The sequence below is a fragment of the Ambystoma mexicanum genome, chromosome 3p (genome assembly GCF_040938575.1).
Source record: "Ambystoma mexicanum isolate Mex_15411 chromosome 3p, UKY_AmexF1_1, whole genome shotgun sequence".
Taxonomy (NCBI): Eukaryota; Metazoa; Chordata; class Amphibia; order Caudata; family Ambystomatidae; genus Ambystoma; species Ambystoma mexicanum.
Genome location: NC_090925.1, coordinates 5008242 through 5024350, shown reverse-complemented (window position 1 = coordinate 5024350; position 16109 = coordinate 5008242). Strand labels below are relative to the sequence as shown.

Genomic DNA, 16109 nt, shown 5'->3' with positions numbered 1-16109 from the left:
TTGAAGAAAAGAATCAAATGTAGGGTCACAAGCAGATTAGACTTGTGAGGGGTAGAAGATGCAAGCAACTCTACAGTAAGAGGTCAGTTCTCTCAGACTTTGTACAGTACCTTTTTGAATTGAAGTAAAAGTGCAGCAGATGACTCCTGTTCCTGTGCAGCTCTGCAGATCTCACTGTTCCTGGGCCTCGGTCGCGGGGACAAGACTGAGGACTTCTGGGGACTCCTGCACTACAATTGGACGCTCGCAACCGGCAATCTTCAAATCAGTGGCTGTTCAGTGTTTCAGCTCCTCTCGTCTACCGCAAATAGCAACACCGCGGTTCCTGGCTGTCGAGATGGACTTTCCTTGTTTCTGGGGTCCTGCACTCTGTTGAGGGGGCTCAGGCTCGGTCAGTCCTGCTTCCTGGGAGTCCGTAGGATCTTCCTGGAGCTCTAGGCCAGCTTAAAAGCAACACACACAATCTGGTGTTCCTCTCCCTGACTATACGGTTTGCAGCAGCAACTCTGAGGAAATTCAACCAGCTCTGAGATGGATGTCCAGGTGGCTTACTTTGGAGTTGATTGGTTCCACCAAATCAAGAGGCGAAGTCGTCCTTGCAGGGGCTTCCCCATCGATACGAATTTGGAGTTTCAGCACAGCATCAGGGCTTCACCGGGCAAACCAACCGTCCAGGAGTTGCAGCAGGCGTCCTCTTCAAGTTCTTATTTGGTTCCTTCGTCCAGTGGTCGACTCTGCCTTCCAAGCTTCGTTTCCTTCGTCCAGTGGTCGACTCTGCCTTCTAAGCGAAAAGCCTCACCTTTTATTCAGTTCTCGCTCATTCATTCCAGCCTAGCTGTCAGTCACCCAGCAGGGTGGCTGTCCTGGCCGGACAGCCGGCCAATCACCACAGAGTGCATTTGGGTCTCCTAGGAGACTAAGCACATTGAGTTTCGGGCACTTCCCTCACTTCCTGCCCACCCCAGACTCCCTGGGGCCAGAGGCGGGCTTCACTCGTGAATCCTGACGAAAGCAAAGCGAACAATGGGACCAAACACGGTTTGGCACAATCTCAAGAAGGAACTTTCCACAAAGAAATGGCGAAAAAAGAAGACTGGGCCATTTTGACAAAAATAATACCCTTGGGTGCTTTACTGCAGCTGCGAATGCAGCCCACGGTAAATGCACACCACGGTAGTTAACACAAAACCACTGCCACCAGCCATTCAGTGAGGAAAGTGTAACATAAAATTGTTACATGAGAAGCAAGCTAAAGAAAGGGGATACTAGGTAGCCCCTCCAGCACCCCATTGTAAAATAGTGTTAATGTTAAAGGACATTTGTACCGCACACTATCACCACCGGAGTGGTCCCTTGGCGCTCTGGCGGTTCTGAAAAAGGTGGGGAGGATGAGTTAGTGGGACGAAGCAGGAAAAGTGCAAGAGAGCAGTGATGTGCTGTTGGCAGCCTCAGCCCGGTGAGTCCGTTGGCTGGGCCTGGGGTGTTTGCGGCCATTAGATGTTGTGTACTGTTGTGCACGACTATGTGTGTTTTTGTTTCGTTGTTGCAGTGTAGTGAAGTTTGTGCGGTTTGTTGTGCTGTAGGTTTGGCTGTGTTTGGTTTGGCGTTTGAGAGGTGTATGCAGAAAGGGAAATTGTTAGTAGGGTTGGTTAGTTTGCGTCTCTATCCTGAGTTGAGGCACTCGGTTTGCGTGGTCTCCCCTGATGCAGCTCTGTCCAGATCTGGGTCCGACTGGCATATAAGGTGTCTTACTCTTCAGGCCCCCACCTCTAACATGCTCTCTCAGTTCTACCCTTATTCTCCAATTTCAACCTCTTAGGTAGTGTGGTGATTGTCAATAGCTCGTCATTTCCATACCACTATGGTACCTGGCGGTAACTAAGGGCAGGCGCGGTGTTGGTGGGATTGTCTGGGGTAGTTGACTCTGTCTCCGTGCGCGCCGTCTGTGTATCAGTCTGTCCGGTGTTACCCGTCCAGGTGTCGTGTGAGTTACCCTCTCAGTCGGGGATGCCTGTCTCCTTTCCGGAGTCACCCTTTTTTTAGGTTTTGGTTTCCAGATTTAGTCTGTGGTGTTGAAGAGCCAGGTTTTTAGTGATTGCTTGAATTTTAGGTGATCTTCAGTGTTTCTCATTTCTTTTGGGATGTTGTTCCAGGTTTTTGCGGCTAAGTGGTAGAAGGAGGTGCCTCGAAGTTTTTTCTTAAGGTATGGTTTGAGTTCCAGGCGAATTTCGTTGCTTGATCAGAGGGGGTCTCGTTGGCTTGTAGTCTGTTATTTTCTTTTGTAGGAATTCTGCCCCTTGTCCGCTGATTTCCCTGTGCGTTATGCACATTGTTTTGAAGGTGATGCAATGTTTTACTGGGAGCCAGTGTAGTGTTTTTAGCGCTGGAGTGATGTGTTCTCTTCCTGGATAGTTTCAGGAGTAGTCTTGCTGCTGCGTTTTGGGTCCGTTGCAGTTTCTTCAAGAGGTATTTTGGTATTCCGAGGTAGAGGCTGTTTGCGTAGTTGATTTTTGACATGATTAGGGCGACGATAGTGAGTGTTTTGTGCGTGAAGGAGAGGAAAGGTAGAATTCTTCTTGCCGTTTGGAGGAGGAAAAAGCATTTCTTCACTGTTGCATTTATTTGCGGTTCCAGGGTTAGGGTGTTGTCCATTAGGACTCCCAGATGTTTTACTACCTTCGATGGTGTTGGTGTGTTTCCCATTTCCGAAGGCCATGGGATGGTGGTTTCGTTCTCTTGGTCTTTGGATACGATCATGACTTCTGTCTTTCCTGGGTTGATTTTCAGGTTGTTGCCATCCATCCAGTTGAAGACTTCTTTTAGACAGTCGGTTAGGGTTGAATGGTCGTCATCGGTGTCTTTGATTTTTGTAAATTGTAGATCTGAGTGTCGTCTGCGTAGTTGTAACATGTAATGTTGTGTTTTTTGAAGATTCTGATGACCGGAGTCTAATAGATGTTGAAATATAGTGGAGATAGTGAGGATCCTTGTGGCACTCCACAGTCGTTAACTCGTGGGGTGGATTTTAAAAGGTTTTATCCATACTGTTTCTGTTCTGTCTGCTAGGTCTAGAAAGTTACAATTGTAAGTAAAGTTAATTTCACTTCACTGCTCTGGGAAACAGTAGTTTATCCCAGAGAAGGTATTTAAACCTTTGGGGAAATCTAAGACTTCCCTGTGCCACTGCACTGAAGGTGCTGTGGGACACGATGTAAAAGATGATGCCTATGGAGTTTGTCAGACTACAAAACCAAAAGAAACACAAAGCTCAGAAATCCCATTAAAATACATGAGCGAGTGGGGGAAAAGGGTCTCCGTCTCTCCAGGTTAAACAAATCAAGTCCTCAAAATCGAGCAAAGTTTCTGGGGGTCTCTAAGGTGCAGGGGAATTATCACATTTCTGAGAATTCTCACTAACAAGGTGGACTGAAGATCTTCTTTGCAGGTAAGTAGAACGTCTTAAACAATGTTTGTAGAAATGTTTGTAGAAAATAAGAACACTTGAAGGGCCACAAGCTGCCAAGCTTGTGAGTGAGGGGCAACGCTTTAGCAACTCTGCATGGTAACCAAGACCGGTCTCAACTGAGAGCAAGCAAGGCTTCACAACAAGAGGTAAGTTCTCTTAGTCTGTACAGTACCTCTGGTTAGAAGAAATGGTTCCAGCTGGCATTTGTTCCCGGGCAGCTCTAAAGATCCTTTTGTTCCTGGGCCTCAGTTGTGGGAACAAGAGGAAGGATTTCTGGGGACTCCTGCTCTGCAATGGGACGGTCAACGGCAGCAATGGGCAAACTTCAATTCAGCGGCCTATCAGTGTTTCAGCTCCTCGCGTCTGACAGCAAATGGCAACACTGCAGTTTTCGGATACCACTTCAGACTTTCCTTGATTCTGGGGTCCAGCATTCTGTTGAGGTCACTCAGGCTTGGTCAGTCCTGCATCAGGGAAGTCCAGAGGATCTTCCTGGCGCTCGGGTCCAATTTAAGCAACGCACACAATCTGGTGTGTGCATGTTAGGCAATGTTTGTATGCAGTACCCTCTGGGAACACTACAAACAACTCTGACTACAGGTATAGTAAACCCAACCTTTGGTATAAGCTTGTACTACACGGTTTTGGTAGCGTATTGAGCAGCCAGGCTTATCTCAAGAGTGGTCAATGTGAGCTGTAGGGGAGTTACAGAGATTTACAGTTACAAGTATTCAAATAAACTCTTACACTCAAGGTTTCTTGTATAAACAATTATTTATCAGTCAGTTATAAAGCCTTCTTCAGAAGGGAGAATAGAATAGTAACACACAAATATACTTCAATACTGTGCACTCTTAGCTTCTAAATCAGTAAAGACCCCTTTGGGATGGCCCACAGACACAACCTACACTCTCGGGTGACTTCAATAGCTAGGGAGCTGGGGACATTAATATCTTACTGTTGGCATTTTGAATACTCTTAGAAGTTGGTAAAAGGCAAAGGTTATTGGAACAACACGATATCACAAATATTCTTAAGCAGGCAAATCCTTTTGGATCCCCCTAGAAGAGTCATTTAGTTTAATAGGCTAAGCCAAAGTCAATGGGCAAAAGTCTTGTATAGGATGAAGCACTTCTGGTAAGTAAATGGAAAAGTCTTTGCACAAGTTCTTAGGAGTCTTTGATGAAAAGAAGAATCAAATGTAGGGCCACAAGCTGATTAGACTTGTATGTAAGCAACTCTACAGCAAGAGGTAAGTTCTCTCAGACTTTTTCCAGTACCTTAGAAATGAAGAAAAGATGCAGCAGATGACCTCTGTTCCTGTGCAGCTCTGCAGGTCTCACTGTTCCTGGGTCTCAGTCGTGGGGACAAGAGGGAGGACGTCGGGACTCCTGCAATGCACTGGGACGGTCAAAACTCGCAACCGGCAAACTTCACTTTCAGTGGCTGTTCAGTGTTTCAGCTCCTCGCGTCTACCGCAAATAGCAACACCACGGTTCCTGGCTGTAGAGATTGGCTTTCCTTGCTTCTGGGGTCCCGCACTAAGTTGAGGGGGCTCAGGCTCGGTCAGTCCTGCTTCCTGGGAGTCCGGAGGATCTTCCTGAAGTGCTAGGACAGGTTAAAAGCAACGCACACAATCTGGTGTTCCTCTCCCTGGCTATACGGTTTCCAGCAGCAACTCTGTGGAGATTCAACCAGCTCCGAGATGGATGTCCAGGTGGCTTACTTTAAAGTTAATCTGTCCCACCAACTCAAGGGGAGAGTCGTCCTTGCAGGGGCTTCTCTGTCGATGCGAACTTGGCACTGCAGCAGGGCTTCACCGGGCAAACCAATGGTCCAGGAGTTGCAGCAGGCGTCCTCTTCAAGTTCTTCTTTGGTTCCTTCGTCCAGTGGTCGCCTCTGCCTTCCAATCCAAAAGACTCGCCTTTTATTCAGTTCTCTCCCATTCTTTCCAGCCAAGCTGTCAGTCACCCAGCAGGGTGGCTGCCCTTGCCGGAAATTCCCACAGAGTGCATTCGGGTCTCCTAGGAGACTAAGCACAGGGAGTTTCGGGCACCTCCTTCCCTTCCTGCCTACCCCAGACACCCTGGAGCCAGAGGTGGGCTTCACTCGTGAATCCCGCCAAAGGCAAAATGAACAAAGAGACCAAACCTGGTTTGGCGCGCAGAGTAAATCTCAAGAAGGACATTTCCATAATGAAATGGCGAAAAAAGAAGACTGGGGCCTTTTGACAAAAATGGCAGCCTTGGGTGTTTTACCGCGGTAAATGCACAGCACAGTAGTTAACGAAACCACTGCCACCAGCCATTCAGTGAGAAAAGGGTAACATAAAGATGTTACATGAGAAGCTAAACAAAGGGGATACTAGGTAACCCCTCCAGCGCCCTATTGTAAGATAGTGTGTGCTGGGTCTAGAAAGTTACATTGGAAAGTAAAGTCAATTTCACTTCACTGCTCTGGGAAAAGCTTTCACTGGGGTCTCACGAGCGGTCTTTCCTCAGACCCTCATAAAAGGTGTACGCGTTTAAAACATGGTGGGGTATCACTGGTGTTTTCGCCTTGTGAGGCTTTCTTGGTCTCCAGGAGGCGGAAACACCCCAACAACAACACGGACCCTTGTGCGGGTTAATTTCCCAAACATATGCTGCCGCGCCCTATGGCGCCAAAGTTATGCCCACTTAGTTTTTAACTCTAAGGTGCAGGGGCTCTGGATGGGCAAACAATGGCCCCCTGCACTCCCCCCTCGGTTCCCTTAGGTTCTGGGATGAACAGGTACTTATCTTGCTGAAGCGAGGGGCCGGGCTGCTGCTCGGGTGGGGCTGGGCCCCTCGCGTGTGATTTTGCTGGAGCTCCGGTGCGCACGTCTTTTCGCCGTGGAGCCTCGAGCGCAAGCCCTGTGCCTGGGACTCTGCGCGCATGCGCGTTGGGGTGCCACGCCTGTCCTGGCTCCCGATTGGCCCGGGCCAGCGCAAGGCATGCTGGGAATTGTAGTCGCTTGGCGCCGGCTGCTGGACAATGTAGTTTTTAGCACCGCTTTCCTGCATATAGGGCAAAGCAGCCTTTTGCAGCTTCCCCCACAGTATGTGTGCAACTGATCCACCCACAGTAGTCCCCACAACACCCCTATAAGAGGCCTGTCTGTGTCTTTGCCTGCTCTGTCTGTGTCCTTGCCTGCCCATATCCCTGACAGCTGTGACACAATGTAAAGATGATGCCTGTGTAGTTTGTCGGACTCCAAAGTCAAAAAGAAACACAGCAAATGAATAACATTAAAATTACATGAGAGATAAAAATTACATGAGATATAAAAAAGTCCAGCAAAATGGTTGGGGGTCTCTAAGGTAGAAGGGAATTGGCACATTTCTGAGAATTCTCCCTAACAATAGTGATGAAGAGTTTCCATGGCCAGGGCAAAAGAATAGAGGAGTGGGAAAAAGGGGCCCACACGTTCAGGACGACCGAAAAAGTCCCAGGAGTCCAGCAAAAACTGCTGGAGGTCTCGCGGGTAGAGGTGATTTTTCATAAAAATGAAAAATCTCCCTCCCAGCAATGGCCGTGGGAATCTCACGCTGTGTGCGCGGATAAGGTTGTGGTTCGGTCCGGTGACAAGCTAATGTTCATGGTGTCAATCAGTTTCCCTAGTTTTCTTGGTGGATTTTAGTTGTGTTGTTGATGGCTGCTGTTGTGATGAGGTCTGTGATTTCGTCGAGAGAAGCCATTTTGGTTTGGGGTCAGGTGGAATGTGGGTGAGCGGAAAGTGAGATTTCCACAGATGCAGGTGTGGTGCGTGTGTGCTCCTTCAGCGTACTCATCCATAAGGTCCTGTGGGATATAGAGAACCCTGCACCATTATTCCCTTGCAGTCCTTGTGTTGGATGAGGACATCCAGAATGTGTGCGGCCGTAGGAGTGTGACTTGTGTCTGTGACAGTGTGTATAGGTTGTGAGGGGTGATGAGGTCGGGAGCATTGATGAGCATTTGGTTTCTTGTGAGTGCTTATTATGAGATTGTTTTGTGCAAAGTTCCTGTTCTGAGTGTTTGGCTCGCAGAAATGAAAAGGTAGCCCTGCAGTGGGCCTTCGTACAGTTCTTCCCAATGTTCTGTAAGTTCCCTTGCTCTGAGGCCACCAGTATTAATCTTATTTTTCTTGTGTTTTATGAAGCTCCCTTATTTACTAGCAGTTACTGTAACCCATATTCTGTCCTTTGCAGACTTGTTCACTGCTTTTATTTATTTATAGAGGAGATCTTTGCAGAATGAGTTTGTTACATTTGTTAGATTTCATGTACAGTTTGATTATTTTTTTTCTGTTTTCTTTTTTCTTTCTTCATCTGTGTTTTGAGGAGAATTCTCAGAAATGTGCTAATTCCCTTCAACTTTAGAGACCCTCGGCTCTTTTGCTGGACGTTGGAATTTTTAATTTGAACCCGTGATTGAGTGAGTCCTTTTTATGACTGTATCATGTGTTTTGAACTGATTTGGATTTTGTGTTTTCACTGTTTTTGGAGTCTGACAAACTCCATAGGCATCTACTTTTTGTATATTGACACACAGCACCTTCAGTGCAGTCTCACTGAGAAGTCCTTTAGATTTCTCATAAGGTTTAACTACCTTTTCTTGGGTGAACTACAGTTCCCAGGAATAGTAAAGTGAAATTGACTTTACTTACCTTTTCTCTTTGTAGGTCCAGCACACACCATCTTATGTGGAGTGCTGGGGGGGTACCTAGTAGCCCCTTATCCTACATTCTCATGTACCATTTTAATGTTACCCATACTAGTTTAAATGGCTGGTGGCAGTGGTTTAATTTTTGCTACCATTCTGCTTTTCTACCACAGGCTGAACCCTCAGCTGCAGTACAGAATTCAGAAGTGACAATTTTGTCAAAAATGGCCCCTGACTTCTTTTTTCGTTATTTCTGTTTGTGAGGTCTTTCGTGGGTGTTACTCTGTGCATTGAGACAGATTCGAGCCCTTTGTCATGCCTTTGGCGGGCTTCAGCCCTGAAGCCTGCCTCTGTCTTCAGTGTGTCTGGAAGGACAGGATGTGAGGGAGGGTCCTGAAACTCCATGTCCTTTGTCTCTAGGAGTGCCTGAATGCAACCAGTGCTGATTGGCTGGCAGGCTGTCATTTGGACCACCACCACCACCACCACCCTGCTGTGTGACTGACAGCCTATGCTGAGCGTGAATGGGAGAAACCTGCTTAAAATGTAACGGTTTTGGGACTACAGGCAGTCATCCACTGGGAGAAACACCCGATGATGAAACCGTGATCGAAGCTTGCTGCATCCTCCTGGACCTTTGAATTGCCCGATGAAGCCCTACTGCTGTGCTGAAACTCCTATTTCATTTCGACAGAGAAGCTCCGGAAGGCACCACTTCTCCCCTTGGGTTAGCGGGACCAACTGGCTGTACTTCGTTGCTGTAAGAACCGAATGCCAGGGGTCGAGTAATCCGTAGTCGAGTGCAACATCTGATGCAGTAACAAATCCATCTAGAAGCTCCAGAAGTCTTCTAAGGACCCTCGAGAAGGAGGACGACCAGATCCCGAGTCCCCTCACCAGAGTGAAGGAAGCCCAACCGGTATCCGAGATCCGTGACTGTGCTGTTTGCTAAGCGCTGAAACTGTGAAGTGCAGCTGAACCGAAAAGAGCCATAGCTGCTGAAGACCTCCCAAGTATCGCTGCAGGAGCCCTCCAGACAACCTCCCTTTTGTCCCCATGACTGAGGCTCAGGAACACAGGGTCTGCACCACTGTAGCAGGACAGAATCCAGCTGGACCACTCTTCTTCACACCAGAGGTACTGCTTAGGTTTGGGGTACTTACCTCAGTGTCTTTTTAGCCGCGCTCTTCTCAGTTGGGAACTGCAGTGGCTCACTTTTAGAGTTCTGTCCAACTCTTTTTCTCACAGGCTAAACAGCTAGTGACACTACAAGGGATTATCTACAAACTCAATAATTTTGTGCAAGACTTTTTCTGATCGAAGAAGTGCCTCAGCTCCATAGACTCTGTTCCAATTGACTTTGGCTGTCCTGGCTCCCTGCAGAGTCTTCTAGTCCATTGACTTTGATATTGTTTGCCCCTCATGGGTGGTAACTTGTTGTGAACTGTTACTGCTGGGAAAGGCTTGTCTAGATTTCATTGGAAGATTTAGTTGTCCTCACATTTACGGAGAACCTTTTTAACCTTTTCCTTCCCTAAACCTTTCCTTTTTGCAACCTCGGAATATATAAATGCCATTATCGTCCTCATTATTGAAGTCACCTCAGGGTGTAGGAATTGTGTAAGAAGCATATCCAAAGATTATCCATTAACTTGTTCTGATTCTCAAAAGTAATTTAAAAGTATATTTACATTGTTACATGAATTGCCTTTTTAAAGAACGCTCATTTAAAAAGTGATCTTAAATAAATAACTATTTATAACTGAAACCTTGAGTGTAAGTGTTACTTGTATTTACGTATTTCATTTGTACAGCTCTACAGCTCACATTTACCCCTCTTGAGATAGGCCTGGCTGCTCAGTCACACTACCAACTTGTGTAGCACAGACCTATACCAAAAGGTGGGTTACCTAATACCAAGTAGAGAAGTGTTGTGTAGTCACACACAGTGTGACCGCATCAGTTCTTACCTGACTAGCTATGGTCTTGATTAAGAGAGAACCCAGGGGTTCTTTATACATGGGACTTTGATAGTATTGCGACTGACAAACCGTTCTAACATAAGTGAGAAACTATTAGGGGCAAAGTACTGTAAATAGATTTGGGCATCCAAAACCAGTTGACTTCTCCAGTAATGGATGGGAAGTTGCGTCAGAGAGGCACTCCTGAGCAGCAGCACTTGGTCACTACCCACTTACTCCAGGTCGTTCATCGAGATATGTGATTTCTCAGTGGATGCTCTGGGGGGTCAGGTGGGCGGGGGGCGGAGCTTATCTTGAAATGTTTCTCTTCACCCCCCTAGAGTTATTCCTTGCTTAGTCAAATATTTGTTTATTTTTATTTACCAACTGGCTTGAATTATCGCAGCAATTTACACAATAAAAATAATCACACATTTCCATACTAAATATTGTGTTTAGATGTGCTGCCTTAACGGCTATTGAGCGTAAGGATCTTGATTGTACATGCCAGTCGTTTCCAGGACCTAATGCTTTTTGTTCCCTCTTCATCTTCCTCTCGTCTAATCTTCTCCTTGATCCTTTCCACAGGTGAATGGCATGATCAAGGAACGGGAGGGCTATGCCCCTGGAACAGAGTTTCACCGTTGCAAGGAGATGTCAGAGTACAGCAGCACCTTATGCAAGGATCTGTACCTCTTCCCGGCCCTACCGGCCAATCCCGAGGTGGAGCCCTGAAGGGTAGTTGGTGATGTACTATGCCATTTCCACATCTGAGTGGAGCCAATCGGTCCTCAATCCGGCCCCTAGCCCTCTCCCTTTGAGGATGCATATACTGTTTCTAGGCCTGACCACCAGAAGCCATCAGGTCTCAGTCAAGCACTATGCTCTCCACATGCCATCTTGGGGTGTAGGAGGGGGGAGGGCAAGAGGGTGTTTAGGTTTCAGGCCGTGCTCTCGCTGTGTACCACTCTCGTTTAGGGGTCCTGACAAGTGTCAGCACTCACATCACTGCCTATCCTTTGTGGGTGGGGAGGGTCCTTGCTTTTTTTAGAGTGGTTTCTGAAGTTAACATCGAGGCACTTTATAAAAATCAGTAAATCTCCGTTATTATTACCACCTTTAAGTGGTCCTATGTGCCACTCCTCTGTCTGCTACAGTCTGTGGCCTGACGAGCCCTGTGTGAGAATCAAGACCAAAGATTTTACATTCCTCAGCAGGGCCAGGCCTCAGCAGGGCCAGGCCTATGTATTTTTGTATTCAAAGTATGTTCCCGTTCCAAGCCATGCTTTTTGATATTACTGTTTAAAGGCCAGTGTTCATGGAGGACGAGGGCTGTTTTTCATGCTTTTTTCCAGTGTTGATGCTTTTTTTAACTGAAAGCCCAAATGTTTGTCGTTGATGCTGCTGTTTTTTTTAAATAAATGAAAAATTGATTTTAACCCAGAGTACCGTTTTTTACCTACCATCAAAGTCTCTGAATCTTCTTGCGGTGGCTGTGTTCTTTTCTGGAGTGCGTATGACGTTGAATGTCCACTGGGGAAATGTGTTTCTCCAGCATTGGATCTCACATAGATGCTGGATGGATATTCCCCGTCCTCCGGGTGGGATTACTCTGTAGCATGGCTCTTTAGTGCTCTAGCAAAGTCATTTTGGGTCCTTTTGCCCCAAAGCCATTAGACAGGACTTCCTAGGCTCCAACCCCTGGAGGCCATCTTCAGAGTTTGTACTGCTCATTCCGTGTTGGGAGTCCTCAGAAATCTTGCTTGATATTTTTCGACAATATACTCTGTTTATGTTGGGACTGATTTTCTATACTCTGGCCTGGTGGACAGATGTATAGAAGGCCCGCCTATATTGTGACAGGAACAACTCCGGGGAGCTGTAGCCAACCCAGTTGAAGGTAGCAAGGTGAGTGGTCTAGGTTAAGTCTCAAGAGGTAGTGAGCTTGTAAGGACCCCACCATTTATTTATTTTTCATTGTTCTTGGTTTACATGAAACATTTACAAAACTTGATGTTTACATAGTTTTACAAAGTAAAAATCTCTTCAAATTCACATGTAGAAATGGATCATAAACAAGTTAATCCAATAAAAAAATTAAAAAAAATGAACAAAATGAGAAAAGAGAGGAAGAAAAAGGAAAACAGACAAGAAATACAATAAATTGAATGGAAGGTACTAACAAAAAATGTGTATATAATCTATCGGACACTAAACAGTTTCCATACAATAGAACCATATGTTTACAAGTCTCCTGATTCTGTAAATTAGCTATTTGAACAGACGAAACAGCATAAAAGAATATGATCAACAGTGATGCATTAAAATACCTTAAAAACTTGAGTTTGCTTCATAACAAGGATGACCTCCAGCCATTAGAAGTTGCTACTTCATAAGTATTGTTTGCTTACATAAGGAAAGTAAAACGTTCAACAGACCTGCTTTTTTTTTTAGCACTAACAATGTTTCCATATTGAGTCAAAAAAAAGTAATTGAAAACATCAATCAAGCTATAATAACAGAATCGGACAATTTAGCATCAATTATGATCAACATGCGGGCAAGAGAAAGTATCAAATTTCTGGTAGTTTCTGCCATACATCTTGACCATAGCCATTCTCTGGACAGAATAGAATTTCCTATATTTATATCACCGAGGTGTACGGACAGTAAATCACTAGATGTTTTAGTGTTTCAATTTGAGAGGGATGTTTACAAAATCGACATGTTATAGATGGTACAATGTCAACTTGTCAGTGTTTGGTACGCTCAAGTGTATGTAACTGATTTAATTTATATACAGTATGCGTTTTTTCACAAGGAAAACCTGTCAAATCCATATGTCTAGGGATCCTCTTTCGTGGGAATTTGGCTTACTCTTGATACGCTTTGAGAGCTCCAAGTTCCTCAATAATGCGCATCCAGTCATATTCATATAACTTTCTTTTGCATACGCTGGGCGTTCAATGAGGTCAATAGCTGTACTACTAATTTGACCCATGATCGCCCTCATTCTGGTATCAAACCGCACAATGGAAAGAGGGTCTGAATCCCGAAGCATCTTTGATAGATCTTCATATAGTGAGTTTGAGAATACGAGCATAAGTATTAAGTTGCTTCCAATGAAACAGAGCAGATAGTGAAATGAGACCCAATTCATGGCGTATGCAAGCATTTGGTAAATAATTAGCCAGCGCCAATGTTTTTATTTTTTTCCTCAACATTTGTGCTTGAATAGAGTTTAACAAGTTGTCGAGGAGGCACATGTCCAAACCATATAAGATGATAGCTTCTGCTCTGAGTGAGTAAAATTCAATGGCAGGCAGAAGGTAAAACGTGCATAGCATTCTGTAAATAATGTTCAATTGTGAGGTTAAAGATCTTGATTTTTGCTTTATTGAATTGTGCCAATTTGCAATAGACGAGATATCTTACAGGTTGTATCCCATATACCAAATATCAGAACACCTCACTATGGAAAACCCATTAAGTATCCATGAAAACAGAGGGGCGCGCCAGGCGCAACAACATTCGCCTAGCGGGTGTTCCGAAAGGAATGGAAGGACCGAACCCCACGGAATACGTTGAAACCATGCTCTTGCAGGAGATTACAGGCGGGGAGCTGACCCAGGGGTTCGCGGTTGAAAGGGCGCATAGGGCCCTGACCAGGAGACCGGCCCTAGGAGCCCCCCCGTGGCCGTTGATCGCGAAGATCTTGAACTATCGTGACCGCGAAAAGATTCTCAAATTTTTCCGAAAAGGAGGTACGATAGAAAGGGGGTCAGCGAAAATAACGGCGTGTCCGGACTATACGCTGCTTGTACAGCGTAGTCGAATGAACTTTGGATCGGTGAAAAGGAGGCTTAGAGAAGCAGGCCATCGCTACATGTTTCTCTACCCCGCCAGGTTAAAGGTGTTTTATAAGAATAGATCCCTCTTCTTTGAGACACCGACTGAAGCGATGGAGTGGCTGGATATGCAGGGTCGACCTCAGGAACCGGATGTCCAGACAGAAGCGGCTGGAGATAAGTAGCACGTTGCTGAGGCACCCGTGAGGCCATAGTTATGACATTGGGACTGGAATATAGAACGATATTGTGCTTGTGGGGAGGAAGTCATGGTATCCGCCGGCGGGTCCCGTTGAATGCACTTCTCCTAAATAGATGACTGGGAGCTCCTAGGAAGCACCCTCTGAACCCAATAGTAGTACACTTAGTTAGGTCACTGTTAGATAGGTGACGCCCTGCGGGGTCCTTGTCCTCGGATACGGGACAGGTCCAGACGTGGGTAGGCCTGAGATCCAGGGATGGAGCTGGGCTATTGTTGGGGGTTGGTAGGAAGGGGGGGAGGGGAGGAGTTGTGTGCAGTGGTATGAATTTGGGGGGGGAGTATTGTTTGTGAATAGAAGGGAGAGAGCCAGAAAGCGAACTAGCACGGGGAGCATTATGGGAAAGGATGGGATGGGGATAGTCCGACCAGATGGCATTGGGTAATCTCAGAATTGTGACCTGGAATGTAGAGGGCCTTAACAGCTACCTGAAACGTAATAAAGTGATGCTGTACTTAAAGAGGATGCTTGTAGACATAGCCCTTCTGCAGGAGACTCACCTCACTAGGGAAAGGCTGGAGGTGGTCAGGAGAAAATGGAAGGGCAATGTTGTGGGTGCGGCGTACTCGGCGTACGCTAGAGGGGTTATTACTTGGGTGGCGCCGCATGTGCCTTTTCGGGTGCCTGACTCTACGGTGGACCCGGAGGGTAGAATGGTGGTGGTAACGGGTCTCCTGGAAAACAGGGAAGTGCATATCATAAATTTGTATGCCCCCAATAAGGACACAGCGGCTTACTTTAGGACCCTCTACAGTAAACTTGGCCCCCTGGCAGGGGGTACTGTAGTGTGGGGGGGGGACTTTAATTGTACCATGAATCCCAGAATGGATAGGTCCAAGGACAGGGCTGGGAAAACGGCACCGGCGGCCAAAGCGTTGGGTACCTTACTGAAAGACCTAGGCCTAGAAGATGTGTGGAGAAGGCTGCATCCTACGGATGGGAAGTATTCACACTACGCGCGCCACATGATTTGCACACAAGGCTAGATTACATGTTTATAACAGCCGAGATAGTGAGAGACATAGTGGGAGCGGAATACAAGGCCCGAGTACTATCTGACCACTCGCCCTTGGTGGTAGACTGGAGACACCAGCCCCCAAGACCGCGGATCCCTACATGGAGACTCACGACCGAGGCTCTGCAAGACGAGGGGTTCCGGGAGGGTCTGAGGGATGCCATTGAAGAATACTTTGATATATTGATATAAATACGGGAAGCGTACGCTCCGTGGGCACACTGTGGGAAACGTTTAAGGTGGTGGTGCATGGGGTAGCCATTTCCAAAGCTAAGGGGCTACAGGGGGGTATCGAAAGGGAAATCCAAGAAGCGGAAAGGGAGCTAGAGGATCTCACACGTTGTGAGAACACCGCTCATGATAACAGAACCAAAGTAAAGGAGCTACAGTTGTCCTGCAGTGCACTCTGGGATAGGCTGTGCAGACTCAATTACAGGAAATATACGGAGAGGATACACGCAGGGGGCGACAAGCCGGGCAGACTGCTGGTCCTGGCTGTATAAGAGTGAGACCCCCTGCTCGGTGATCAGTGAGATTAAGGATGAGAGAGGTTGCATCTGCAACACCCAGGAAGGGGTAAATGAGGAGTTCCTTAAGTTTTACAGACACTTGAATGAGGACATGGGGGAGGATATGTGTCAAGACATACTGGAAACATTGGAGGACATAGAGCTGCCCACCCTAGATGACCTAGAACGCGCGGAGTTAGACGCACCTGTCACCTCGGATGAGCTGGCGGTGGTGATTCAGAATCTGCCCACTTGCAAGGCGCCTGGTTCGGATGGCCTGCCTAGTGAGTTCTACAAAACATACAAGCAAGAGCTGCTTCAGCCACTGCTTGCCACTTTCAACGAGGCCTATGAGCAGGGGGAACTCCCGTTGTCCCTCCGAGGC

The 16109-nt window shown here is 46.7% G+C and overlaps 1 protein-coding gene across 1 annotated transcript in view; it reads left to right on the top strand.

Annotated features, from left to right (window-relative positions):
• Nucleotides 1–11531, top strand: part of CASP2 (caspase 2) — a 149821-nt gene extending 138290 nt beyond the window's left edge. Inside the window, exon 11 of the mRNA XM_069650303.1 lies at nt 10681–11531. Within this exon, the coding sequence (XP_069506404.1) occupies nt 10681–10827 (147 nt within the window). The 3' untranslated portion in view covers nt 10828–11531. The remainder of the gene's footprint in view (nt 1–10680) is intronic.
• Nucleotides 11532–16109: the final 4578 nt, after the last annotated feature.